The sequence below is a fragment of the Bombina bombina genome, chromosome 2 (genome assembly GCF_027579735.1).
Source record: "Bombina bombina isolate aBomBom1 chromosome 2, aBomBom1.pri, whole genome shotgun sequence".
In the NCBI taxonomy this organism is placed as follows: Eukaryota; Metazoa; Chordata; class Amphibia; order Anura; family Bombinatoridae; genus Bombina; species Bombina bombina.
This window is the reverse complement of record NC_069500.1, coordinates 583,766,722-583,793,342: the sequence shown is the minus strand read 5'-3', so window position 1 is coordinate 583,793,342 and position 26,621 is coordinate 583,766,722. Positions and strand designations below refer to the sequence as shown.

General features: G+C 39.2%; 1 protein-coding gene across 4 annotated transcripts in view; it reads left to right on the top strand.

The window, feature by feature from the left end:
• The window catches only part of VPS13A (vacuolar protein sorting 13 homolog A), a 767,672-nt gene that overhangs the window by 495,808 nt on the left and 245,243 nt on the right, over positions 1–26,621 (top strand). For all 4 annotated transcript variants that reach the window (XM_053702484.1, XM_053702483.1, XM_053702481.1 and 1 more), the window contains exons 43-46: positions 10,438–10,596; positions 16,575–16,836; positions 22,009–22,169; positions 22,716–22,819. In XM_053702484.1, coding sequence (XP_053558459.1) covers positions 10,438–10,596; positions 16,575–16,836; positions 22,009–22,169; positions 22,716–22,819 — 686 coding nt within the window. The remainder of the gene's footprint in view (positions 1–10,437; positions 10,597–16,574; positions 16,837–22,008; positions 22,170–22,715; positions 22,820–26,621) is intronic.

Sequence of the window (26,621 nt, the reverse complement as noted above, 5' to 3'; positions counted from 1 at the left end):
CAGACAGTCCCCAAGGTCGAGGGAGCGGTTTCCACTTTAAACAAGCGCACCACTATACCCATAGAAGATAGTTGTGCTTTCAAAGATCCTATGGATAAAAAATTAGAAGGTTTACTTAAAAAGATGTTTGTTCAGCAGGGTTACCTTCTACAACCAATTTCATGCATTGTCCCTGTCACTACAGCCGCGTGTTTCTGGTTCGATGAGCTAGTAAAGGCGGTCGATAGTGATTCTCCTCCTTATGAGGAGATTATGGACAGAATCCGTGCTCTCAAATTGGCTAATTCTTTCACCCTAGACGCCACTTTGCAATTGGCTAGGTTAGCGGCTAAGAATTCTGGGTTTGCTATTGTGGCGCGCAGAGCGCTTTGGTTGAAATCTTGGTCAGCTGACGCGTCTTCCAAGAACAAACTACTTAACATTCCTTTCAAGGGGAAAACGCTGTTTGGCCCTGACTTGAAAGAGATTATCTCTGATATCACTGGGGGTAAGGGCCACGCCCTTCCTCAGGATCGGTCTTTCAAGGCCAAAAATAAACCTAATTTTCGTCCCTTTCGTAGAAACGGACCAGCCCAAAGTGCTACGTCCTCTAAGCAAGAGGGTAATACTTCTCAAGCCAAGCCAGCTTGGAGACCAATGCAAGGCTGGAACAAGGGAAAGCAGGCCAAGAAACCTGCCACTGCTACCAAGACAGCATGAAATGTTGGCCCCCGATCCGGGACCGGATCTGGTGGGGGGCAGACTCTCTCTCTTCGCTCAGGCTTGGGCAAGAGATGTTCTGGATCCTTGGGCACTAGAAATAGTCTCCCAAGGTTATCTTCTGAAATTCAAGGGGCTTCCCCCAAGGGGGAGGTTCCACAGGTCTCAGTTGTCTTCAGACCACATAAAAAGACAGGCATTCTTACATTGTGTAGAAGACCTGTTAAAAATGGGAGTGATTCATCCTGTTCCATTAGGAGAACAAGGGATGGGGTTCTACTCCAATCTGTTCATAGTTCCCAAAAAAGAGGGAACGTTCAGACCAATCTTAGATCTCAAGATCTTAAACAAGTTTCTCAAGGTTCCATCGTTCAAAATGGAAACCATTCGAACAATTCTTCCTTCCATCCAGGAAGGTCAATTCATGACCACGGTGGATTTAAAGGATGCGTATCTTCATATTCCTATCCACAAGGAACATCATCGGTTCCTAAGGTTCGCATTCCTGGACAAGCATTACCAGTTCGTGGCGCTTCCTTTCGGATTAGCCACTGCTCCAAGGATTTTCACAAAGGTAGTACCTTACTTGGACGACATTCTGATTCAAGCGTCGTCCCTTCCTCAAGCAAAGGCTCACACGGACATAGTCCTGGCCTTTCTCAGATCTCACGGATGGAAAGTGAACGTGGAAAAGAGTTCTCTATCTCCGTCGACAAGAGTTCCCTTCTTGGGAACAATAATAGACTCCTTAGAAATGAGGATTTTTCTGACAGAGGCCAGAAAAACAAAACTTCTAAACTCTTGTCGGATACTTCATTCCGTTCCTCTTCCTTCCATAGCGCAGTGCATGGAAGTGATAGGTTTGATGGTAGCGGCAATGGACATAGTTCCTTTTGCGCGCATTCATCTAAGACCATTACAACTGTGTATGCTCAGTCAGTGGAATGGGGACTATACAGACTTGTCTCCGAAGATACAAGTAAATCAGAGGACCAGAGACTCACTCCGTTGGTGGCTGTCCCTGGACAACCTGTCACAAGGGATGACCTTCCGCAGACCAGAGTGGGTCATTGTCACGACCGACGCCAGTCTGATGGGCTGGGGCGCGGTCTGGGGATCCCTGAAAGCTCAGGGTCTTTGGTCTCGGGAAGAATCTCTTCTACCGATAAATATTCTGGAACTGAGAGCGATATTCAATGCTCTCAAGGCTTGGCCTCAGCTAGCGAGGGCCAAGTTCATACGGTTTCAATCAGACAACATGACGACGGTTGCGTACATCAACCATCAGGGGGGAACAAGGAGTTCCCTGGCGATGGAAGAAGTGACCAAAATCATTCAATGGGCGGAGACTCGCTCCTGCCACCTGTCTGCAATCCACATCCCAGGAGTGGAAAATTGGGAAGCGGATTTTCTGAGTCGTCAGACATTGCATCCGGGGGAGTGGGAACTCCATCCGGAAATCTTTGCCCAAATCACTCAACTGTGGGGCATTCCAGACATGGATCTGATGGCCTCTCGTCAGAACTTCAAGGTTCCTTGCTACGGGTCCAGATCCAGGGATCCCAAGGCGACTCTAGTAGATGCACTAGTAGCACCTTGGACCTTCAAACTAGCTTATGTATTCCCGCCGTTTCCTCTCATCCCCAGGCTGGTAGCCAGGATCAATCAGGAGAGGGCGTCGGTGATCTTGATAGCTCCTGCGTGGCCACGCAGGACTTGGTATGCAGATCTGGTGAATATGTCATCGGCTCCACCATGGAAGCTACCTTTGAGACGAGACCTTCTTGTTCAAGGTCCGTTCGAACATCCGAATCTGGTCTCACTCCAGCTGACTGCTTGGAGATTGAACGCTTGATCTTATCAAAGCGAGGGTTCTCAAATTCTGTTATTGATACTCTTGTTCAGGCCAGAAAGCCTGTAACTAGAAAAATTTACCACAAAATTTGGAAAAAATATATCTGTTGGTGTGAATCTAAAGGATTCCCTTGGGACAAGGTTAAGATTCCTAAGATTCTATCCTTCCTTCAAGAAGGATTGGAAAAAGGATTATCTGCAAGTTCCTTGAAGGGACAGATTTCTGCCTTGTCTGTGTTACTTCACAAAAAGCTGGCAGCTGTGCCAGATGTTCAAGCCTTTGTTCAGGCTCTGGTTAGAATCAAGCCTGTTTACAAACCTTTGACTCCTCCTTGGAGTCTCAACTTAGTTCTTTCAGTTCTTCAGGGGGTTCCGTTTGAACCCTTACATTCCGTTGATATTAAGTTATTATCTTGGAAAGTTTTGTTTTTGGTTGCAATTTCTTCTGCTAGAAGAGTCTCAGAATTATCTGCTCTGCAGTGTTCTCCTCCTTATCTGGTGTTCCATGCAGATAAGGTGGTTTTACGTACTAAACCTGGTTTTCTTCCAAAAGTTGTTTCTAACAAAAACATTAACCAGGAGATAGTCGTGCCTTCTCTGTGTCCGAAACCAGTTTCGAAGAAGGAACGTTTGTTGCACAATTTGGATGTTGTTCGCGCTCTAAAATTCTATTTAGATGCTACAAAGGATTTTAGACAAACATCTTCCTTGTTTGTTGTTTATTCTGGTAAAAGGAGAGGTCAAAAAGCAACTTCTACCTCTCTCTCTTTTTGGATTAAAAGCATCATCAGATTGGCTTACGAGACTGCCGGACGGCAGCCTCCTGAAAGAATCACAGCTCATTCCACTAGGGCTGTGGCTTCCACATGGGCCTTCAAGAACGAGGCTTCTGTTGATCAGATATGTAGGGCAGCGACTTGGTCTTCACTGCACACTTTTACCAAATTTTACAAGTTTGATACTTTTGCTTCTTCTGAGGCTATTTTTGGGAGAAAGGTTTTGCAAGCCGTGGTGCCTTCCATTTAGGTGACCTGATTTGCTCCCTCCCTTCATCCGTGTCCTAAAGCTTTGGTATTGGTTCCCACAAGTAAGGATGACGCCGTGGACCGGACACACCTATGTTGGAGAAAACAGAATTTATGTTTACCTGATAAATTACTTTCTCCAACGGTGTGTCCGGTCCACGGCCCGCCCTGGTTTTTTAATCAGGTCTGATAATTTATTTTCTTTAACTACAGTCACCACGGTATCATATGGTTTCTCCTATGCAAATATTCCTCCTTAACGTCGGTCGAATGACTGGGGTAGGCGGAGCCTAGGAGGGATCATGTGACCAGCTTTGCTGGGCTCTTTGCCATTTCCTGTTGGGGAAGAGAATATCCCACAAGTAAGGATGACGCCGTGGACCGGACACACCGTTGGAGAAAGTAATTTATCAGGTAAACATAAATTCTGTTTTCTGTACACATGTATAGAGACTCTGCTCCATCTTGCCCAAAGTTAAAATTTGGAGTTTAAGCAAAGAAGAAAATTGTGTGAAAATGCCCTTTTCTCCAGTTACCACTGATGAAACTATGAAGAAAAATGATGACATGATGATCGGTGAACAAAAATTAACAATATGCAAAAGAGTGAGTCCGTAAGGATCTCATATGGCATGCAGCAATTAATAGTAGTATATGCTTTGGATATGAGAAAATTGACAGTATGAAGTGTACTCCAATACTATTGGGAAAACAAAAAATCATGTTCTTTTTTTCCAGTGTCTGGATTAGGATTTATTGATATATCCTCATATTTCAATTTAGTACTCACATCAAGAACTTTTGGCCTGTCCACTGGCATTTAAAGAGCCTTAACAGAAACAAAAAATGCAAAAAAAAAAAAACATTCTCTGGATGCAGATACACAGGGATATCATGTACACAGTAAAAACAGTGATAACTTTTACTAGATATATTTTTACTATACATATGTATAGCAAAAATGCCTATAGTCAAAATTAAAATATAGTGATACAAATGTTTATTTGAACTGTCATGTCTCTAAGCATAGAGGTTATGGATTATCAGGGTGGCATTTGGTCTTAGCTTCTAGCTTTTGAGTGAGAACAGACCTTCTAGTATCCCTCACCAGAAACAGGGTCAATCTAGATTCTGTGTTTCTTGAAGAAGGTTGTTATTCCTCCTGAAGATCAAAAGTGAAACATACTTATTGTAGAGGTGTGGGCATAAAAAAACATGTTCCTCTAGTCCAGGGTCAGCAACCTTGGCATTCCAGATGTTTCGGAACTACATTTTTCATGATACTCAGCCAGCCTAAAGTGTGTCTTAGCATCATGGGAAATGTAGTTCCAAAACATCTGGGGTGCCAAGGTTGCTGACCCCTGCTCTAGTCTGTCAGCATGTTGGTAAGAACTCTGTAAACATTCTCCAGATTTAGATCTTCTTACCAAGGATCTACTTTGCTACTGAACCTGTTGAAATCAGGTTACCAAGGCAGAGATCTTGTATGACAAGGTTTTCAAGCAGTAATATCAATTGCTTGTTTCCTTCAAAATTGTTGTTAAAATATAGCTCTTCATTAGAATGTTCTGGAATCTTTTATTTTAGCACAAGCCGACTCTCCAACTTGTGCTAAAGCCACTTGTGAAGTAGGACATTTTTTTTATATACAATTTGCATTTCTTTCCTAAGATATGGTGAGTCCACGGAGTAATTACTGTTGGGAATATCATGCCTGGCCAGCAGGAGGAGGCAAAGAGCACTACAGTTAAACTGCTAAGTATCACTCCCTTACCCACAACCCCCAGTCATTCTCTTTGCCTTGGGTTCATGGAGGAGGTGAAGTTTAGATGTCTGAAGAAAAATTTTGATTTAATCTACAAGCAAGTTTTGGGGTATAGCTGTATTCCACGTCATTCTTTGCAGTCGGGTAGTGGTGGCTTTAAAGCAGTTAGGAACTTGTAAAGAGGTTCTTACTGCGTTTTCCTAAAAATTGCTGCCCTAGTTTAGAAAGCCAGAGTTGGCTACTCTGTTCTTTCTTTTTCAAAGGTCGCTGTGAAGAACTGTGTCTTCTCATACCTTGTAACTGTCTACATGCCGGACAGTGTAGCAGGTAAGTGCTTTTTCTTCCAGTTGGGGAGACCATGCACTTAACAAAGACACTGCTTTTTTATTGGGACATAGATAATCCTGTTGTATGGGTTACACTGGGGCATGAAGCAGGTACTGTAGCATGTGTGAGACTAACATTTAAACTCTTTTAAAAAGAAAAGGTAAAATGTTTTTATTAGGCTTTATTTTCTGACACATATTTACTTGATAAAACAATTCAAGTTGAAAGTAAGCTGAATTTTCTATTTCAGCAGCTTATTCATTTCCCCTTTGCTCTAAAATAAAACGATGCAACATTTTAAAATGTCCGGTTTGAAAAAACGGTTATTTCTGGTACTCAGTGTACCAGGAAGCTATTTTTAGTGCCTCTCTGTGTCGCAGCAGTAATTTGAGCTCGGGAGTTGCGGTCACATGACCCGCTTTACTTAATAACGTTTCTGAGGAAAAAGTTGTTTTTCTCCATTTCTGGGTGATCCGGTCTTAACTGGTCGCGGTAAGGCACCTCAGTAATTGAGGTGTGGGGTTGCCTGAGGGGTATTTTAGAAGTTTATTTGATGTTTATTAAATGTTTTTTCTTAACTTTTCTCACAGAATTTTAGCTGGGGATCGATCCTAATTTGGGATAAAATTTAAAGTGTATTTTTTCCATAGCTTATTTAGTTGAATATTAAAATCTTTGAAACTTATCTGTACAAGTTTATTTACTGTTTTACAACATGCCTGATATGGAGCAAGAGCCTGCTCTCATGAATTCATGCTTATTATGTTTAGATGCACAAATTGCAGGTCCTATGCAATTGTGTTCTTCATGTGTCAAGAAAACCTTGCAAAATAAAGGTTACATTTTTGAGCCTAATGTCTCTCAGGATGATGCTGTTAAAATAATATCTCGGCTTTCTCCTGCTACGTCCCATGCCTCAATGGCATCACATGCAGTGCCCTGCAGTTCCTCTACAACACCTAGTGGAGTTTATTTAAAAGCAGAAATTGCTGCCCAGGTATCTTCAGTGGTATCTGCGGCATTAGCTGCCATTCCCAGATTACAGGGAAATGTAAGAGGAAATCTAGAAATTCAGAAAGTAAGGTGCCTGTCCTCAGATTAAAGCTCTTAAGTTGGCCAATTCCTTTATTGCAGATGCCATTTTACAGGTTGTTGGACTATGAGCTAAAACTTCTAGTTTCGCTGTCCTAGCCCGCAGGGCGTTGTGGTTGAAATCCTGGTCTGCAGAAGTTTTCTCTAAAATCATGCTTCTGGCGATTGTTTACAAGAGCAAAACCTTGTTTGGATCTGGTTTGGCAGAAATTATCTCTGATATTACGGGTGCAAAAGGGTCTTTTCTAGCTCAAGATAAGAAGAATAGGCCTAAAGGACATCAGAGTAATTTTCATTCCTTTCGTAACTTCAGCCTTCCCCTTCTTCTTCCAAGCAGGAACAATCCAAGTCTTCTTAGAATCCCAATCAGTCTTGGAACAAGGGGAACTAATCAAAGAAACCCACAGCTGATTCCAAATCAGCATGAAGGGCTTGCCCCCGATCCGGGATCGGATCAGGTGGGGGGCAGACTTTCTCAGTTCTCTCAAGCCTGGATACGAGATGTGCCAGATCCCTGGACTGTGAACAAAGTATACCAGGGTTACAAATTGGAATTCAAGACTTTTCCTCCCAGAGGCAGATTCCTTCTCTCAAGATTATCTGCAGACCAGATAAAGAGAGAGGCGTTCTTGAAATGTATACAACATCTTTCCTCCCTGGGAGTGATAGTTCCAGTGCAGGAACAGGGTCTCGGGTTCTGCTCCAACCTATTTGTGGTTCCCAAAAAAGAGGGAACTTTCCATTCCATTCTCGACTTGAAGTGGCTAAACAACTTTCTCAAAGTTTCATCCTTCAAGATGGAGACTATATGCTCCATTCTTCCTTTCATACAAGAGGGTCAGTTCATGACAACCATAGACGTAAAGGATGCGTATCTTCATGTTCCTATTCACAGGGACCATCACAGACTCCTGAGATTTGCCTTTCTGGACAAACATTTCCAGTTCATGGCCCTTCCATTTGGTCTAGCCACGGCTCCCAGAATTTTTTTCAAAGGTTCTGGGGGCTCTTTTGGCAGTGATCCGTTCTCGTGGAATTGCTGTGGCACCCTACCTGGACGACATATTGGTTCAGGCGCCATCTTTTCAACTAGCAAAATCTCATACAGAGATATTGTTGTCTTTTCTTCATTCCCTTGGATGGAATGTGAATCTGGACAAAAAGCTCCCTTTCCCCTGCTACAAGAGAAGTGTTCTTAGGAACCATAATAGATTCTCTATTGATGAAAAATGTTCTGACAGAGGAAAAAATAATTTCCTCTTGCCTCTCTCTTCAGGCTACTGCTCATCTTTCAGTGGCGCAATGTATGGAGGTAATTGGTCTGATGGTGGCTTCCATGGACATCCTTCCTTTTGCTCGATTCCATTTGAGAGTTTCCCAGTTGTGCATGCTCAGACAATGGAATGGCGACCATGCAGATCTATCTCAGAGAATAGAGTTAGATCAGTCGTCAATTGATTCTCTCCCGTGGTGGATTTTTCAGGAACATCTGTCTCAGGGCACATGCTTTTGGAGACCTTCCTTGGTGGTCGTGACTACGGACGCCAGCCTGCTGGGCTGGGGAGCAGTCTGGAACTTGTTAAAAGCTCTGGGCCTTTGGACTCAGGAGTAGTCTGCTCTTCCCATCAACATCTTGGAGTTGAGGGCGATTCACAATGCTCTATTTGGCTTGGCCTCAGTTGTCCTCAGCCCAGTTTATCAGGTTCCAGTCAGACAACATAACCTCTGAGGCTTACATCAATCACCAGGGAGGAACTCAGAGTTCCTTAGCCATGAAGGAATTTACTCAGATTCTTCAGTGGCCAGATACCCACAATTGCTGTCTATCTGCCATCCACATTCCAGAAGTAGACAACTGGGAAGCAGATTTTCTGAGCATACAGACTTTTCATCCCAGGGAGTGGGATTTTCCAGCTTAGAACTCATATGGGGGGTGCCGGAGTTGGATCTGATGGCTCCCGTCAGCAGGCCAAGCTTTCAAGTTAGGGTTCAAGATCAAGAGATCCGCAGACTGTTCTGATAGATGCTCTGACGGTTCCTTGGGTTTTCAGGTTGGCATACCCGTTTCCTCTGTTTGCTCTCCTTTCACGAGTCATTGCTTGTATCAAACAGGAGAGAGCGTCAGTGATTCTAATAACCCCTGCGTGGCCTTGCAGGATCTGGTTTGCAGGCCTAGTTGAGATGTTATCTCTCCCACCTTGGAGACTACCTCTGAGGAAGGACCTCCTGATTCAGGGTCCCTTCCTTCATCCAAATTTCGTTTCTCTGAAGCTGACTGCTTGGAGATTGAACACTTAATTCTGTATAAGCGTGGTTTTTCTGAGTTGGTCATTGAGACCATGATTCAGGCTTGCAAGCCTGTTACTAGAAAGATTTACCATAAGATTTGGCGTAAATATCTTTATTGGTGTGAATCCAAGGGCTACTCTTGGAGTAGAATTAGCATTCCTAGATTTTTATCTTTTCTTCAGGAAGGCCTTGAGAAGGGATTGTCAGTCAGTACCCTGAAGGGTCAGATTTCTGCTTTATCAGTTTTACTACATAAACGTTTGGTGGATGTGCCAAATGTGCAGTCTTTTTGTCAGGCCTTTGTCAAAATCAGGCCTGTCTTCAAGTCTGTTGCTCCTCCTTGGAGCCTTAACCTTGTTCTTAAAGTTTTACAGCTGGCTCCGTTTGAGCCGTTGCATTCCATAGACATTAAGTTGTTATCTTGGAAGGTTTTGTTTCTTGTTCCGCTCGAAGAGTCTCGGAACTCTCAGCTCTGCAATGTGATTCCCCTTATCTTATTTTTCAAGCCGATAAGTCGGTTCTTCATACTAAGCCAGGTTTCCTTCCTAAGGTTGTATCTAATAGAAATATCAATCAGGAAATTGTTGTTCCTTCTCTGTGTCCTAATTCTTCTTCTTCCAAAGAACGTTTGTTACACAATTTGGATGATGTACATGCTCTTAAATTTTACTTACATGAGACTAAGGATTTTTGCCATTTCTCTGCCCTCTTTGTCTGTTTCTCTGGGAAACGTAAAGGTCAGAAAACTACTGCTACTACTCTTTCTTTTTGGTTGCGAAGTATAATTCTTTTGGCTTATGAGACTGCTGGACAGCAGCCTCCTGAGAGAATTACTGCTCATTCCACAAGAACTATTTCCTCTTCTTGGGCTTTCAAAAATCAAGCTTCTGTGGAACAAATTTGCAAGGCTTCAATTTGGTCTTCTCTACATACTTTTTCCAAATTTTCCAAATTTGATATTTTTGCCTCGGCTGAGGCTTCTTTTGGAAGAATGGTTCTTCAAGTCGTGGACTCACCATATTTTAGCAAATGTATGGTTACCTGATAAATTTATTTCCGGATATGGTGAGTCCACGGCCCCACCCTTTATTTTAGTACAGTTGTTCTTTTGGCTATAACCTCAGGCACCTTTACACCATGTGTTACTCCTTTTTCTCCATTTCCCTTTGGTCTAATGACTGGGGGTTGTGGGTAAGGGAGTGAAATTTAGCAGATTAACTGTGGTGCTCTTTGCCTCCTCCTGCTGGCCAGGAGTGATATTCCCAATAGTAATTACTCAAGCCGTGGACTCACCATATCCGGAAATAAATAAATTTATCAGTTAAGCATAAATTTTGTTTTTTTACAGCAAGTATTAAGGTTAAATATTGAGTTTTTAATTTCAAGATGAAAAAGAAATCCAGAAAGCAACTTTTCGAACCAGATGGGGAGGAAGAAAATTACAAAATACCTGATTACATAACTGTGATAAACATCTTTTCAAAAGATCAGCTGAATATCACTCTCTCCAAATGTGGCATTCTGATGCTGAACAACTTGGGACAGGTAAGGTATCTATACATCCATTTAATGCATAGTACACAAGACTGTGTGAGATTTTTTTTTTATGCTATGATCACTACAAAACACGTAGTAAACATGGCAAAGTAGAAACCAATAGCAGTGTTTTTCCTCTATTTCTATTTTTTTAGTGATTTAATTGCATTCTAATGTTCTAAATATTCCATTATGCATTAAAGGCAGCTGAAGCCCTAATGATCGTAGTTATGGAGTACTTTTTGTTTAGCAGTAAGTTGGTACCTTTGTAAGTGCCATTAGTTTAGAATCTAATGGATGAAAACCAGATTATTAGTGGTGTACTAAGGTAAGTTTGGCAGGCAGGACAAAAGTTGTGGTGGTTGTGTAGTAATTGTTTTTTCTTTTATAATTCTGAACTTAAAGTGAATAGCAAGATAGGAAAGCAGCAGGTGAGTAACTTTTGTCAAGGGGTGGTTTCTATAAATAGATGATGTAAATATGCTTCTCTGCTGTGCTTGAGGCCATAAAGGAAAACAAAGACCTAGATTTGGAGTTTGGCGGTAGCCGTGAAAACCAGCGTTAGAGGCTCCTAACGCTGGTTTTAGGCTACCGCCGGTATTTAGAGTCACTCGAAATAGGGTCTAACGCTCACTTTTCAGCCGCGACTTTTCCATACCGCAGATCCCCTTACGTCAATTGCGTATCCTATCTTTTCAATGGGATCTTCCTAACTCCGGTATTTAGAGTCGTTTCTGAAGTGAGCGTTAGACATCTAACGACAAAACTCCAGCCGCAGGAAAAAAGTCAGTAGTTAAGAGCTTTCTGGGCTAACGCCGGTTCATAAAGCTCTTAACTACTGTACTCTAAAGTACACTAACACCCATAAACTACCTATGTACCCCTAAACCGAGGTCCCCCCACATCGCCGCCACTCGATTAAATTTTTTTAACCCCTAATCTGCCGACCGCCACCTACGTTATCCTTATGTACCCCTAATCTGCTGCCCCTAACACCGCCGACCCCTGTATTATATTTATTAACCCCTAATCTTCCCCCCACAACGTCGCCGCCAGCTACCTACACTTATTAACCCCTAATCTGCCGTCCGCACGCTGCCGCCAGCTACATTATCCCTATGTACCCCTAACCTGCTGCCCCTAACACCGCCGACCCCTATATTATATTTATTAACCCCTAATCTGCCCCCCACAACGTCGCCTCCACCTGCCTACACTTATTAACCCCTAATCTGCCGAGCGGACCTGAGCGCTACTATAATAAAGTTATTAACCCCTAATCCGCCTCACTAACCCTATAATAAATAGTATTAACCCCTAATCTGCCCTCCCTAACATCGCCGACACCTAACTTCAATTATTAACCCCTAATCTGACGACCGGAGCTCACCGCTATTCTAATAAATGGATTAACCCCTAAAGCTAAGTCTAACACTAACACCCCCCTAAGTTAAATATATTTAAATCTAACGAAATAAATTAACTCTTATTAAATAAATTATTCCTATTTAAAGCTAAATACTTACCTGTAAAATAAATCCTAATATAGCTACAATATAAATTATAATTATATTATAGCTATTTTAGGATTTATATTTATTTTACAGGTAACTTTGTATTTATTTTAACCAGGTACAATAGCTATTAAATAGTTAAGAACTATTTAATAGCTAAAATAGTTAAAATAATTACAAATTTACCTGTAAAAGAAATCCTAAACTAAGTTACAATTAAAACTAACACTATACTATCAATACATTAATTAAATAAACTACCTACAATTACCTACAATTAACCTAACACTACACTATCAATAAATTAATTAAATACAATTCCTACAAATAAATACAATTAAATAAACTTGCTAAAGTACAAAAAATAAAAAAGAACTAAGTTACAAAAAATAAAAAAATATCTACAAACATAAGAAAAATATTACAACAATTTTAAACTAATTACACCTACTCTAAGCCCCCTAATAAAACAACAAAGCCCCCCAAAATAAAAAATGCCCTACCCTATTCTAAATTACTAAAGTTAAAAGCTCTTTTACCTTACCAGCCCTGAACAGGGCCCTTTGCGGGGCATGCCCCAAGAAGTTCAGCTCTTTTGCCTGTAAAAAAAAAAACATACAATACCCCCCCCCCAACATTACAACCCACCACCCACATACCCCTAATCTAACCCAAACCCCCCTTAAATAAACCTAACACTAAGCCCCTGAAGATCATCCTACCTTGTCTTCACCTCACCAGGTATCACCGATCCGTCCTGGCTCCAAAATCTTCATCCAACCCAAGCGGGGGTTGGCGATCCATCATCCGGTGCCTGAAGAGGTCCAGAAGAGGCTCCAAAGTCTTCATCCTATCCGGGAAGAAGAGGCGATCCGGACCGGCAACCATCTTGATCCAAGCGGCATCTTCTATCTTCATCCGATGACGACCGGCTCCATCCTGAAGACCTCCACCGCGGACCCATCTTCTTCCGGCGACGTCCAACTGCAGAATGACGGTTCCTTTAAGGGACGTCATCCAAGATGGCGTCCCTCGAATTCCGATTGGCTGATAGGATTCTATCAGCCAATCGGAATTAAGGTAGGAATATTCCTACCTTAATTCCGATTGGCTGATAGAATCCTATCAGCCAATCGGAATTCGAGGGACGCCATCTTGGATGACGTCATTTAAAGGAACCGTCGTTCAGTCGTCGGCCAGGATGGATGTTCCGCGGTGGAGGTCTTCAGGATGCTGCCGCTTCGCTCCGGATGGATGGCGCTTGGATGAAGACTTCAATCGGATGGAAGAACTCTTCTGCCCCGCTTGGATGAAGACTTCAGCCGGATCATGGACCTCTTCAGCCCCCCGCTTGGGCTTGGATCAGGACATCGGAGGAGCTCTTCTGGACCGATCGGTGAACCTGGTATGGTGAAGACAAGGTAGGATGATCTTCAGGGGCTTAGTGTTAGGTTTATTTAAGGGGGGTTTGGGTTAGATTAGGGGTATGTGGGTGGTGGGTTGTAATGTTGGGGGGCTTGGGTATTGTATGTTTTTTTTTACAGGCAAAAGAGCTGTATTTCTTGGGGCATGCCCCGCAAAGGGCCCTGTTCAGGGCTGGTAAGGTAAAAGAGCTTTGAACTGTAGTAATTTTGAATAGGGTAGGGCATTTTTTTATTTTGGGGGGCTTTGTTATTTTATTAGGGGGCTTAGAGTAGGTGTAATTAGTTTAAAATTGTTGTAATATTTTTCTTATTTTTGTAAATATTTTTTTATTTTTTGTAACTTAGTTCTTTTTTATTTTTTGTACTTTAGATAGTTTATTTAATTGTATTTATTTGTAGCAATTGTATTTAATTAATTTATTGATAGCGTAGTGTTAGGTTAATTGTAGGTAGTTTATTTAATTAATTTATTGATAGTCTAGTGTTAGGTTTATTTGTAACTTAGGTTAGGATTTCTTTTACAGGTAAATTTGTAATTATTTTAACTATTTTAGCTATTAAATAGTTCTTAACTATTTAATAGCTATTGTACCTGGTTAAAATAAATACGAAGTTACCTGTAAAATAAATATAAATCCTAAAATAGCTATAAAATAATTATAATTTATATTGTAGCTATATTAGGATTTATTTTACAGGTAAGTATTTAGCTTTAAATAGGAATAATTTATTTAATAAGAGTTAATTAATTTCGTTAGATTTAAATTATATTTAAGTTAGGGGAGTGTTAGTATTAGGGTTAGACTTAGCTTTAGGGGTTAATACATTTATTAGAATAGCGGCGAGATTCGGTCGGCAGATTAGGGGTTAATAATTGAAGTTAGGTGTCGGCGATGTTAGGGAGGGCAGATTAGGGGTTAATACTATTTATGATAGGGTTAGTGAGGCGGATTAGGGGTTAATAACTTTATTATAATAGCGGTGCGGTCCGGTCGGCAGATTAGGGGTTAATAAGTGTAGGCAGGTGGAGGCGACGTTGTGGGGGGCAGATTAGGGGTTAATAAATATAATATAGGGGTCGGCGATGTTAAGGCAGCAGATTAGGGGTACATAGGGATAATGTAAGTAGCGGCGGTTTACGGAGCGGCAGATTAGGGGTTAATAATAATATGCAGGGGTCAGCGATAGCGGGGGCGGCAGATTAGGGGTTAATAAGTGTAAGGTTAGGGGTGTTTAGACTCGGGGTACATGTTAGAGTGTTAAGTGCAGACGTCGGAAGGGTTACCGCATAGCAAACAATGGGGCTGCGTTAGGAGCTGAACGCGGCTTTTTTGCAGGTGTTAGGTTTTTTTTTCAGCTCAAACAGCCCCATTGTTTCCTATGGGAGAATCGTGCACGAGCACGTTTTTGAGGCTGGCCGCGTCTGTAAGCAACTCTGGTATTGAGAGTTGAAGCTGCGTTAAAAATGCTCTACGCTCCTTTTTTGGAGCCTAACGCAGCCTTTATGTGGACTCTCAATACCAGAGTTATTTTTATGGTGCGGCCAGTAAAACGCGGGCGTTAGTTTTTCGGGTCGTTACCGACAAAACTCTAAATCTAGCCGAAAGTAAGGTATCGAAATTAGTGAAAAATCATAGTGATTTGTAAGACTGAGTGCAGTAAGTGATGTACTCTTATATTGTAAGGCAACAAGTGATGATGAACCAGAGTGGTTTAATGACTTAAAGTATATGTAACAATGCATATGTCTGTACTTGGAGATAGGTCTGCGTTGTTGAGTATAAGGAAACTTCTCGTTAAGAGGAGTTGTTGCAGGTGGTGTTTTGGCTCTTGATTTATAAGGACCTTGCAGTATGTTTTGTGTTTTTCTATAGTGCTGTTGTGCGAAGCTGCAGCACCTTATTATTTGAACAGCAACTACATACATACAGTTGTTTTTTTTCTGGAAGCTTTTGTCTATGTGCACACTGGGAATTGCTGCAAGGCAGTTATTCAAATTGACCCCCCCCCCCTCCAGTTGGAATTCAAAGTAACTGCGTTTTCTATATTGCACTTATATTTACTTTATCTTGGCTCTTTAGGGATACCTGACAAATTATTTAAAGGCATAGTGCAATGTAAAATTGTCTTTCCCCTAAAATGTTTCCGTTATTATACTAGCTGCAGAATATAAAATATTTGAGAAATTGCTGCTTTGTTTTTGTATTTGAAAAAGCTTGTTTTGACCTTTTGAAACCGCAACCTATTACTATTGATTGAGCTTGCATTGAAATCAGATCTCCTTATTTTATCACGTTCTGTACACACATGTGCTTCCTTATCTTATACCTGTCTATATGCCAAAGCCCAATACTTAGAGATAACAGTTAGCTATTTGTAAACAATTTATTACTCTTCTGCGTGATTATTGGGAACACATTAAAGGGGAGAAAAATAAAGGGTATGCTGTCCCTTTAAAGTAGTATAAAACGCTCTATAACAAGATGGTGTATTTTAAAAGTTGACTAATGGGTGCTTTAAAAACAAACTCTTGTAAAAATAAATGTTTGCCAGCATTTCAAATTGATAAAGGCACCATTGTCTCTGGCACTTTCCTTTGCCCACAAAAAAAAGTGTACTTCCCTGATTACAGCCATAAAAGCTCTAGACTGGCTCTAATAGACTGTAGAAGTCAACAGAGGTTTTGGTGCCTTCTGTGTTTTTTAGATTCTGCCATAGTAAGTGTTTTTGCCTTTAAGCATCTGTATGTCAATTGTTTGAAAACCCCTTTTGTTGTTGGGACTTTTATCTCCCATTTAGTTTCCTAGATGGTCATCATATTTTTGGTCTAATGTCTTTGTTTTATGAAAACTAGTTTTAATCTGCACAGTGTGGTAATGACGTCTATCAGGGTTAATAATATCCTTGTAGTAAAATGTATATAGTATGCAAGTTCATAGAAATCTAAATCATCTGCTCTCACCTAGCAAAGCACAATAACTTTAAGCACTGAATAAATAAGAAAAAAAGAATACAACTGTGGGTACTAACAACCTTTTTTTTGCCTTAGGCATTTGCTGAAGCAGCGAGCAAAACATCAGATGTCTTCAAAATGGATCGAGCTCCATTTGTGGTGAAAAACTGTTTAGGAATTAAAATTTCTGTCTCCCACAGTGATTCTTTCATGGTTATAAATGCAGATTCTCAAACCAAAGAAATAGACTTAAACGATAGTGAGTGCCTTAATATGGATTATGTCAGATCCAAGAATCAGACGGAGCAGTTTTCTGCAATGACGAGCCTTAGCAGCAAGCATTTTTACATACAACTAAGTAAGTTTCTCTTTAACAATTTGGTCTAGATCAAAATGATGTAAGACACAATCCATGTATGAGAAATAACTCCTTTACTTAAAACACAAACTCTTAGGCGTGTTAAAAAACAAGAAATAACATTTAACATAAATCCAAGGTGTAGTGGGCACCTACAAAGAGAGGAATGTATGTATATTGTATGAACAAGAAATTGTTTACCCAAGCAAATGTAGAATAATTGTTTTTAGCATCATTTTATCACCAAAGTATTTAGTTAACTTGTTCAAGTTAATGAACCCTACTTATTAGATGAGTCACAAGCTAATATAGTTAAAATGTGGATGTATCATTTATACTGTACATGCATACATTAATTGTATATTTATGCTTATGAAAATATAATGAACAAGAAAGTGTGCTATAGTAATATTTCTTTCGTATGATGATGAGTCCATAGGAATTCTACAACATTAACTACGACCTGCTTACAATGCACTACACCAGCAGTCTTTCACTTACATTAATAAAGTTATGTTGCTGTAAGTTAGTCTCTGTATTGGGTGATTTCATTGGCAGTGGAATTCAATAACATGTGGGTTATACTTCCCGCCACTAGGATGCGACCACACAAGAGCTTTAATGCCTTGTCAGCCACCTCCCCTCTCTCTGAAGATCAAGATGCTCCAGCTATTCACTTACAAAATGGATTTTAAGGGAACTCAAACCAATGTGAGACCCTTAACCCCTGATGAAGATGCATTCAGTAAGAAGATATCAGAAAGATTCAGATTTCAGCACACTGACTGAGACAGGGGCATAGGAATACCTTGTTATGTGCGCAGCATCTTCCTAAGGGATTTCAGCCATAGCTACCCACAAGCGTCGCCAGGACATGTCCCTTAGCCTCCCCCTGTGGGAAAACACGTATTACCTCTCAGATTACAAATAGTTTTAGTCTCCGTGAGTCTTTCTTTAACAGAGCAAAGGAGGTTAAATTGGTATCCACTTGTCTGAGCCTTCAGTCCCTCTCTATTCTCTCTGTTGCTCTTTGTATGGAAGTTCTGGGTCTCATGATTACAGTTTCAGATACAATTCAGTTTGCTCTATTTCACATGAGACTTCTTCAGCCTTATATGCTTCTTCAGTGGTGCAGGGATCATACCCAGCTGTCTCAAGATGTTTCTGGATCCCAGTACAAATCAGTATCTAACTTGGTGGCTGGATCATGAGTTCATTAATCAAAGGGCTTCTTTTGCTTGTCCTACCTGGACTGTGATATCTACAGTTGCAAGTCTTTCACGTTGGGGAGGTGTTTTTTGGTCTATGAGAGCACAGGGAGTTTGGGATCCTGAGGAAGCAAGGTTATCTCAACCATCAGGGGGGAACTCTTCATACCCTGGCAATGAGGGAAGTGTCTCAAATTATCTCTTAAGGGGTGGAAGACAATTCCTGTCTAGTCTCTGTGATTCATATTCTAGGAGTAAACAACTGGGAAGCTGACTTTTTTTATCAGTGCACATCCAGGGAAGTGGTCTCTTTATCTTGATGTGTTCAATCATATTGTGGGTATTTGGGGTCTCCCAGAGAGATCTGATGGCTTCTAGTTTGAACAACATACTTCTACCTCAAGGTCCATTTTCCATCCTGATTTCTAGTCTCTGAACTTGATAGCATAAACATTGAACGGTTAGTCCTTAGACATAGAGGTTTCTCTGATTCTGTGATTGAAACCTTAATTCAGGCTAGTAAGCCTGTAACTGGGTAAATTTAGCATAAGGTCTGGAAGGTCTTTATTTCTTGGTGTATAAATCATGGTTATTTCTGGCATTCTTTCAAGATTCCTAGGATTTTGCAGTTTTTAAATAACGGTCTGGATAACGACCTATCTGCCTGTTCTCTGAATGGGGAGATTTCTGCTCTTTCAGTCTTGTTTCATAGGAAGATTGGTAATCTTCCTGATATTCTTGGTTTTGTTCAGGCCTTGGTGCGTATTAAGTTTGTAATCAAGCCAGTTTCTCCTCCATGGAATCTTAACTTGGTGTTAAGGGTTTTGCAGGCTCCCCCTTTTGAACCTATGCATAAGGTGGATATTAAGCTGCTTTCATGAAAGGTTTTTATTCCTTTTGGCTATCTATTCTGCTAGAAGAGTTTCAGAGTTTTCTTGTGATCCTCTTTATATTATTTTTCTTCAGGATAAGGCAGTTTTTGGTCTTCTTTGACTTTTTGCCTAAAGTTGTTTCTTCAGAGAAATTGTTATCTCTTCTTTGTGTCCTAGACCCAAAAATACTTCAAAGTGATCTTAAATATTTCAGATGTTTTTGGAGCATTGAAATATTATGTTAATCCTGCTAAGGAAATTAGACAGACTTCTACTTTATTTCATTTTTCTGGTGCTAGAAAAGGGCAAAACAATTCTGCTGTTTCTTTGGCTTCTTGGAGGCAGGTCAGCCTTCACTGCAACAGATTACTGCTCATTCTATTAGATTAGTCGCCACTTCTTGGGCTTTCAAGAATGAGGCTTTAGTTGACCAAATTTGCAAGGCAGCTACTTGGACTTCTTTGCATACGTTTACAAACACATTTTGTGTTTTTGCTTCTTCTAAAGGCAGCCTTTGGTAAAAAAGGTCCTTTAGGCAGTTGTTTCAGCTTTATTTGTTTATGCCTCATAAATTTACTTTTTTAAGTGCATTTTAGAATTTTTTTATTGGAGTTTTTTTTTTAAATCCCTTACTTAATGTTATTACTCATGGACTCCACGGCCTGGGTATTAGTTCCCAGGAGTAATGGACTGTGGTCTTTCACCACCTGTATGAAAGAAAACAATTTATACTTGCCTGATAAATTCAATTCTTTCATGGTGTTGAGAGTGTACAAGACCCCACCCTTTGTTTTTTAAGGTTAGTTTCTTTTCTTTTTTCCTTACTACACTATGCTTGGCTATGCGTTAGACTGAGTTATGTGTGGGGTAGGATGGGTTCTTGAGGTTTTGTAATCTTTGCCTTCCCCTAGTGGTAAGAAAGGGTAATTCCCAGGATTAATGGATCGTGGACTCTCACCACCATAGAATAAATTATTTTATCAAGTCAGCATAAATTATGTTTTTTTCTGGGTTTTCCTAAGGATAAGACTTCTTACTCATTATGATTTTCTCCAAAATTGTTTCTGCAAAAAATGTAATGGAAATTCTTTAGATTCTCTAGAATATTAAATATATTTATTTAAGCTACTAGGATTCCAAACAGACAAAGTTCAGTTTGCTTGTTCTCTATCGGTTTTCATACAGTCAAGAAGGCTTCCAGTAGCTTTTGCTCTTGGTTTAATCAAGTGATTCTCAGAACTTATTAATGGCAGGGAAGTCTCCTAAGAATATCTAAGCTCATTCTTTCAGTTCAGTTGCTACATCCTGGGCTGTCATAAATGATGCATCCTTCGAACAGATTTGTAAAGCTGCAATATGTCTTCTTTGCAAACATTAAAGATTTTGGTTTTTGGGAAACGTCTTGTGGCAAGATACTACTTCAGGTTGCAGGGTCCAGCAAATAGGAACTGCCTTATTCTGTCCCTCCTTTTCCTTAATATGGACTCTCTCAGCTTGGGTGTTAAATTCCACTTGTTATAAAATTCCTATGGACTCTTATCATACCAAAGAAAACAAAATTTATGCTTACCTGATACATTCTTTTCTTTCGGCATGATGAGAGTCCACATGCCCCCATTTAAATTTTTGGGCAACGGTTCTAATTTGCCCCTCTGTAGTCCCTGCTTTTGTCTTTCCTACCTATCTGTTTCATTTTTTCTGCTCAGCTACACATTAAACTGAGGAGAGAGGGGAGGTGGGAAGGGATTACAGCTGTTTTAAGGGCTCTCTGCCTCCTCCTAGTTGTGGGAAGTATATCACACATGTTATGGAATTTCTATGAACTCTTATTATTCCGAAAGAAAATAACTTGTCCGACAAGCATTTTTTATTATTATTATTATTATTATTATTATAACCTTCTCCCCGAATTCCATGGCATTCACTTGGGCAAGATTATGAGTGGAGTGCAAATTTGCGCCCCACTCATTAATACCAGAGCACGCATTGCAGGGAAGCTTTGCTCTCAAGAAAGCGCGCTTTTATAGGCTCCAATGGGAGCCTCATTCTCATGCAGCAGTGCTGTTAAATGCTGACTAGAAAATATCACCTGAACATCTCTATGTAAAAAGGAAGATATTTTACCTCAAAATTGTAAAGGGATTTTAAGCAGCCAATCAGGATACAGACACAGCCATGTTATTTCCTTTTTCAGTTTAAGGAAGTTTACTTAGAAATCTTACGAGATTTCACTGAAATCTCATGAGATCACAGTAAATCAAAGTTACATAAGCACTGATGACATGGATTGGCTGTTGTTTTTTCCCCCAATATGTAGCTGACAGTAACTACAGCATAACTATTAACACATTACTTATTATTATAAGCTGATTTTTTTTTTTAAGGTAAAATATTTTCCTTTTTTACATAGACATATATCAGCTTTTTACAGTTACATTGCTTTACTTTCAAGTGATTTAGCATATAGGTATTATGTCCCTTTAATTAATTAAATCTAAGTTTGAAAATATCCGTCCTTTGTTGCTTATCATAAAACATTTTCTTGGCAGCACTATTTTACACCACAATATTGTGGGTAAAGATCTTGACTATGACAACATTTTGCCTACCATGACATCATCTTCAAGTGAAAGATGAGGTTTAGGTTAGAGTTAACCTCCTGGATGAAAGGGTTGGTTGCATATCTATGTGTTGCTCTTCTGTCTATAATCCTAATGGTAACTGTACGTATTCATCCCTACCACCAATGTCACCTGACTGCAGTGAAAGTATCGCCACAGAGACATCACTGCTGTGTTATTTATGCACTGATATTGCTGTTGTGGAGCCCTTTACCCTTTTAAAAATGTGCCAAATATGTTACAGTGATAGAAAATATAAAAAAATATTGAAAAAAAATAAATGACAGTTTCATGATGAAATAGTTCGAATATGTTTAGCATATTAATTGAAACATTAAACGTAATTAAAATGCTGAACCTAAATGGTAACAGATGAAGAACTTTCCTTACATATACCCAATCTGTATTCAAAGTTGGTATTGTCCAAGTTGATTTTTTTTTTGTGTTTCACGTGTTCTTCCTTCACTTTAGCACCATTGAATCACTCACGTACAGAAAAGATTCCTTTAACCAAAGTTGGTCGAAGTCTGTACAGTGTTCGACACTCGGATTCTGGCGTTGAACGATATATTGTGTGTCAGGTGGATACCGTTGATGGAGCAAAATGCATATCTATTCGCTCTCCATTGCAAGTAGGTTTTAGTATACAGTTTTAACCCTATCCTGCTACTTTTTACATCATATGTTCTAAACAAAAATGGTGATGAATGACAAGGACATAGTATAAACATTTATTTGCATGTGTCCATCTGATAATCTTCAGGCTGGAATGGTGGACTGAATAACAAAATCATGTTGACAATTGTTTTTAAAGTTTTATTAATTAGTTTGTGAGTTGCAGACTTTTTATACCCAGTGAGGTTCTCTTTATATTACTTGGGGTCACTTTAGTAAACACCCCATATGTGAGAGTTGCAACAAGTCCAGGTGAGACTGCAAATAGTGAGCTTTAAAACTAAACATCTTTGAATATAGTGAGGGGCCATAATCCATTTTAATAAACCTTAGCCAAGTATTACTGCTTTACATTTGTTTTGCTGTGTATATTGGTACCTTTGTTCAAATTGGGTTCTGGCATATTTTCTCTTATGACAAGGACATTTATTGCAAATCATCCTTTTTTTTGTATAGCAGACTTTAAATGTTTTTTTTTTTTTCTTCCTTTCGATATCTTACAGATAAGAAATCATTTTTCTGTTGCGTTTAATATTTATGAAGATGGAATTTGTTTAGGGAAAGCTGAACCAGAAGATGAATTTAATATTCCTCTATCTTCTTACAGGTAAATTAATATTTTGTGCAAGTGATTTTAGTATTTACCTTATAAGTAACATTAACCAGATTTGTAATGTTTCACAGAACGTTTTCCTATACGACATTATTTCACACATACATGCAAAGCTATTGCCATACATACGTCCTACTAGATGACTACATAAACACTCTTGAAGTGGTGCATGCTGGGTACATGATTCATTTATTAATGTTTGTAAGATGTTGTAAATCACCATTTACTGATAAATCTGAGCAGCTAACAGAACACACTGGAATTACTAAGGCAAACTGCAGATTTGCTTTTTTATAAATAAATTGCAGCATCATCTTGTGTTATTAGGGTGATTTTTAAAGCCTTCATCTTTTGTTATATTCTCAGCAAAGCACTGCATTATAAAAAGATGTGTTGCAAATTTGCTTTGCTGTTTCAGATAAAGGCATTAAAGGTACAGGAAAACCCAAATTTCTCTTTCATGATTCAGATAGGGCATATGTTTTTAAACAACTTTCCAATGTACTTCTCTTATCTCATTTACTGCATTCTCTTGGTATTCTTAGTTGAAAAGAATTACTAGGAAGGCTCAGGAGCAGCAATGCATTACTTTGAGCTAGCTGCTGATTGGTAGCTGCACACAAATGCCTCTTTTTACTGGTTCATCAGATGTGTTCAGCTAGCTCCCAGTAGTGCATTGCTGTTGCTTGCTTTGACAAAGGATAGCAAGAGAATGAAGCACATTTGATAATAGAAGTAAATTGGAAATCTGTTTAAAATCACATGTTCTATATGAATCATGAAAGAAACATTTGGGGTTTCATGTTCCTTTTTTTGTGGTCAGTAGTGATCAGATGTGATCTTAGCAATCACTGTGTATCATGATGCTTGTTCAAACAAACTGCAGGTGTGCTACAGCCTCACTTAGAGAGTGGGGAAAAAATCACACTTTCAAACATAGATTAGAGGAGATGAAGGCAGAATAAATATTAAATGTGTATTGCTTTTTTTTTATTATTATTATTATGCTTAATTTTATAAGGGGTTTCCTGTTGAATGTAATGCCCATTTAGGTGATTTGCATGTGCACACAAAGGAATCTCGCTTAAATAGACTGTCACCTGCCCTCAAATATTAGAGACATTAAAACTCAAAAGTAAATCCCCCCACATAAAATATGTGATTAAGGTAAATGAAACAGCATTGCATTATGCATTTGTTACACATCTAAACATATTGTTTGCTCCACTTCCCCCAAGAGGGGTTGGAGAGCATATCTTGTACTTAAGTATGCTACAGTTTGCTTTGCCCCCCCACAACATACTACACAGTGATTTGCTTAGATCACTGCAGGAGCTAATTTATATCTGGCCAAAACCAAATAGCACAAGATAAACATATCACTGGAAATATAAGTGAATTACTCTTCATTTTCAAAACCCTGCCAACTGTGCTAACAAATGAATATAGTAAAAATATATATACGATCTAAGGAATTTTATATATCAAACTTCTCTTTCACTGTACCTGTATTACAGCTTTAAAACATATCATATAAATAAATAAAAAGAGAAGCGCTCATAAGGCTAAAGACGTATGGTATATCAAACCCCAAACTTGTCTTTCATGGCTCAGATATAGTGTATCATTTAAAATAATAAACCCCGGTTTTCTTCTATTGTCAATTTCTATTGTTTTCTTGCTATCCTTTGTTGAAAATCAGGAAGGTAGACTCAGGAGCCTACACATGTCTGGCGCACTATTTAGCAGCAAAATTTCAAGAATGCTTTTAATAATGTTCTACAGTGCAAAAACTGCTGCCTTCTAGTGCTCAAGAACTTTCTAACAAAATTGCTGCACTCCAGACACGTGCACGTTACCTGTATAAGTTGAAGGGACCAATGGCACTACTAATAGATAAAATAGACTGAACCCTATATACATTAAATTGCCAACAGGCAAATAAAAAGAGGGGGGAGGTGCTGTGTATTGGTTACTATTCACAAACAGGCATGAATGGAAAAGAATACCATTTGAAGGAATACACAAAAAGCAGCCTAAAGTATCAGATAAACTAATAATATCAACGATGACAATTTAACATGGGACAAGAGTGTAATCTTATAGACAAATCAAAATAAAATGTAACTTTTAATAAAATGCAATTAAAAACTGGGAAATAATTAAAATCCCAACTAGTATGAAAGATACAATTGTTGAATAAGTAATACACTGGCAGTATAGCACGTGGAGACGTTGTGACAATGAATTAGGTGTATATTCAAACCTAATTAGCTCGGGGGGGGGGGGGGGAGGCTTTAAACATGAATATATTCAGAGTCTTAATCTCACAATGTGGAAAGTCTAGCTGGTATAATAGCATATAAAAGTCTGATGCTCATATTAGTGGTAAAAGTTGTTAGTAAATAACAGTATCACGCATCATTTATATGCTAGATTTCAAGATGAAATTATGTCAGATCGGTGAGATAGGTATATGATACAATGAAGCTAAAACCTTCAGATGGTGAAGTGTAGTGCAGTAACAACTATCTACAATTGCTCTGATTGGAGTGAGTGAGACACCAGATTTAGCAAGGCAGCAGCAGCGGTTTTTGATATTATAGCAATGTATCAGTGTGTTTAGTGCATACTTAAACCTCATCTTCTAAAGGTTTCAACCATAAATGTATTCAGAGCCTAGTCTCATAATGAAGAATCCGGCTAGTGGGATCGCACATGAAAGTCTGATGTTTGTATTAATATAGAGGGGTATTAGTAGAGTATTCAATGTAGCTAAATCGTTCCAGTAATGCTATACTTAAATCCGGGATGTCATATGCAGTGCAGCAATGTATAACTCAGGTTACTATGTTTATAGTGAGTGGAAAACAGATTTGACAGTATAGCAGCAGCTGGCTCTAGATATAGGAGACACCCCTGTCTGATGTTACGCTAATATTAATACATATATGAAGGAAATAAATCACGGATAACCGCTAAGAGTATTGAAATTAGAACGAGGTATGAGAGTGGGTTGGTAACTGTAATCAAAGATGCTGACTTGGTAATCCAATACAGCCCCACTACAAATACCAAAGTAACAAGTAAATGTTCCACAAGCTAATACCTAAAGTTTATTGAATAATTAAATTATCTAAAGTATCCTACTAGTTGCCCTAAAAACACAGGAGCTCCCATACTCCCCACCAGTTCCATAGCCTGTTCCGCCTACTACCCGGCTTTCTATGAGATTACACTCTTGTCACATGTTAAATTGTTATCTTTAATATTATCAGTTTTTCTGATACTTTAGGCTGTTTGAGTGCTGTTTGTGATATTCTTTTCCATTCATCCCTATTTGTGACGTGCACATTACCTACCTAGGTTTTCACTTCAACAAAAAATAGCATCAGATTTGATAATGGAAGTAAACTGGAAACTTTTTTTTTTATTTTTTTTTATTAATTTTTTTAAAATCATGAAATAAAAATTTAGGAACGGCATGTCCATTAAATGATTTTAAAATATTTTGTATGCAGGTCTTTTGCAACATAGTGCTTAACTGCATAAATATAATTGTTTGTATATGCATGTGTGTGTGTGTATATGTATATATATGTATATATATATGTGTGTGTGTGTGTGTGTATGTATATATATATATATATATATATATGTATTGGCGCACATCCAAACACATAAGACCACAATTTTTCACATATTTTGGCAGCACTCCCACAATATGTGCATTAATATATAAGATGTTTTTGTTAGATGTGCTTAACCAAACCCCCCTGTTGTATTACTTTAAGGG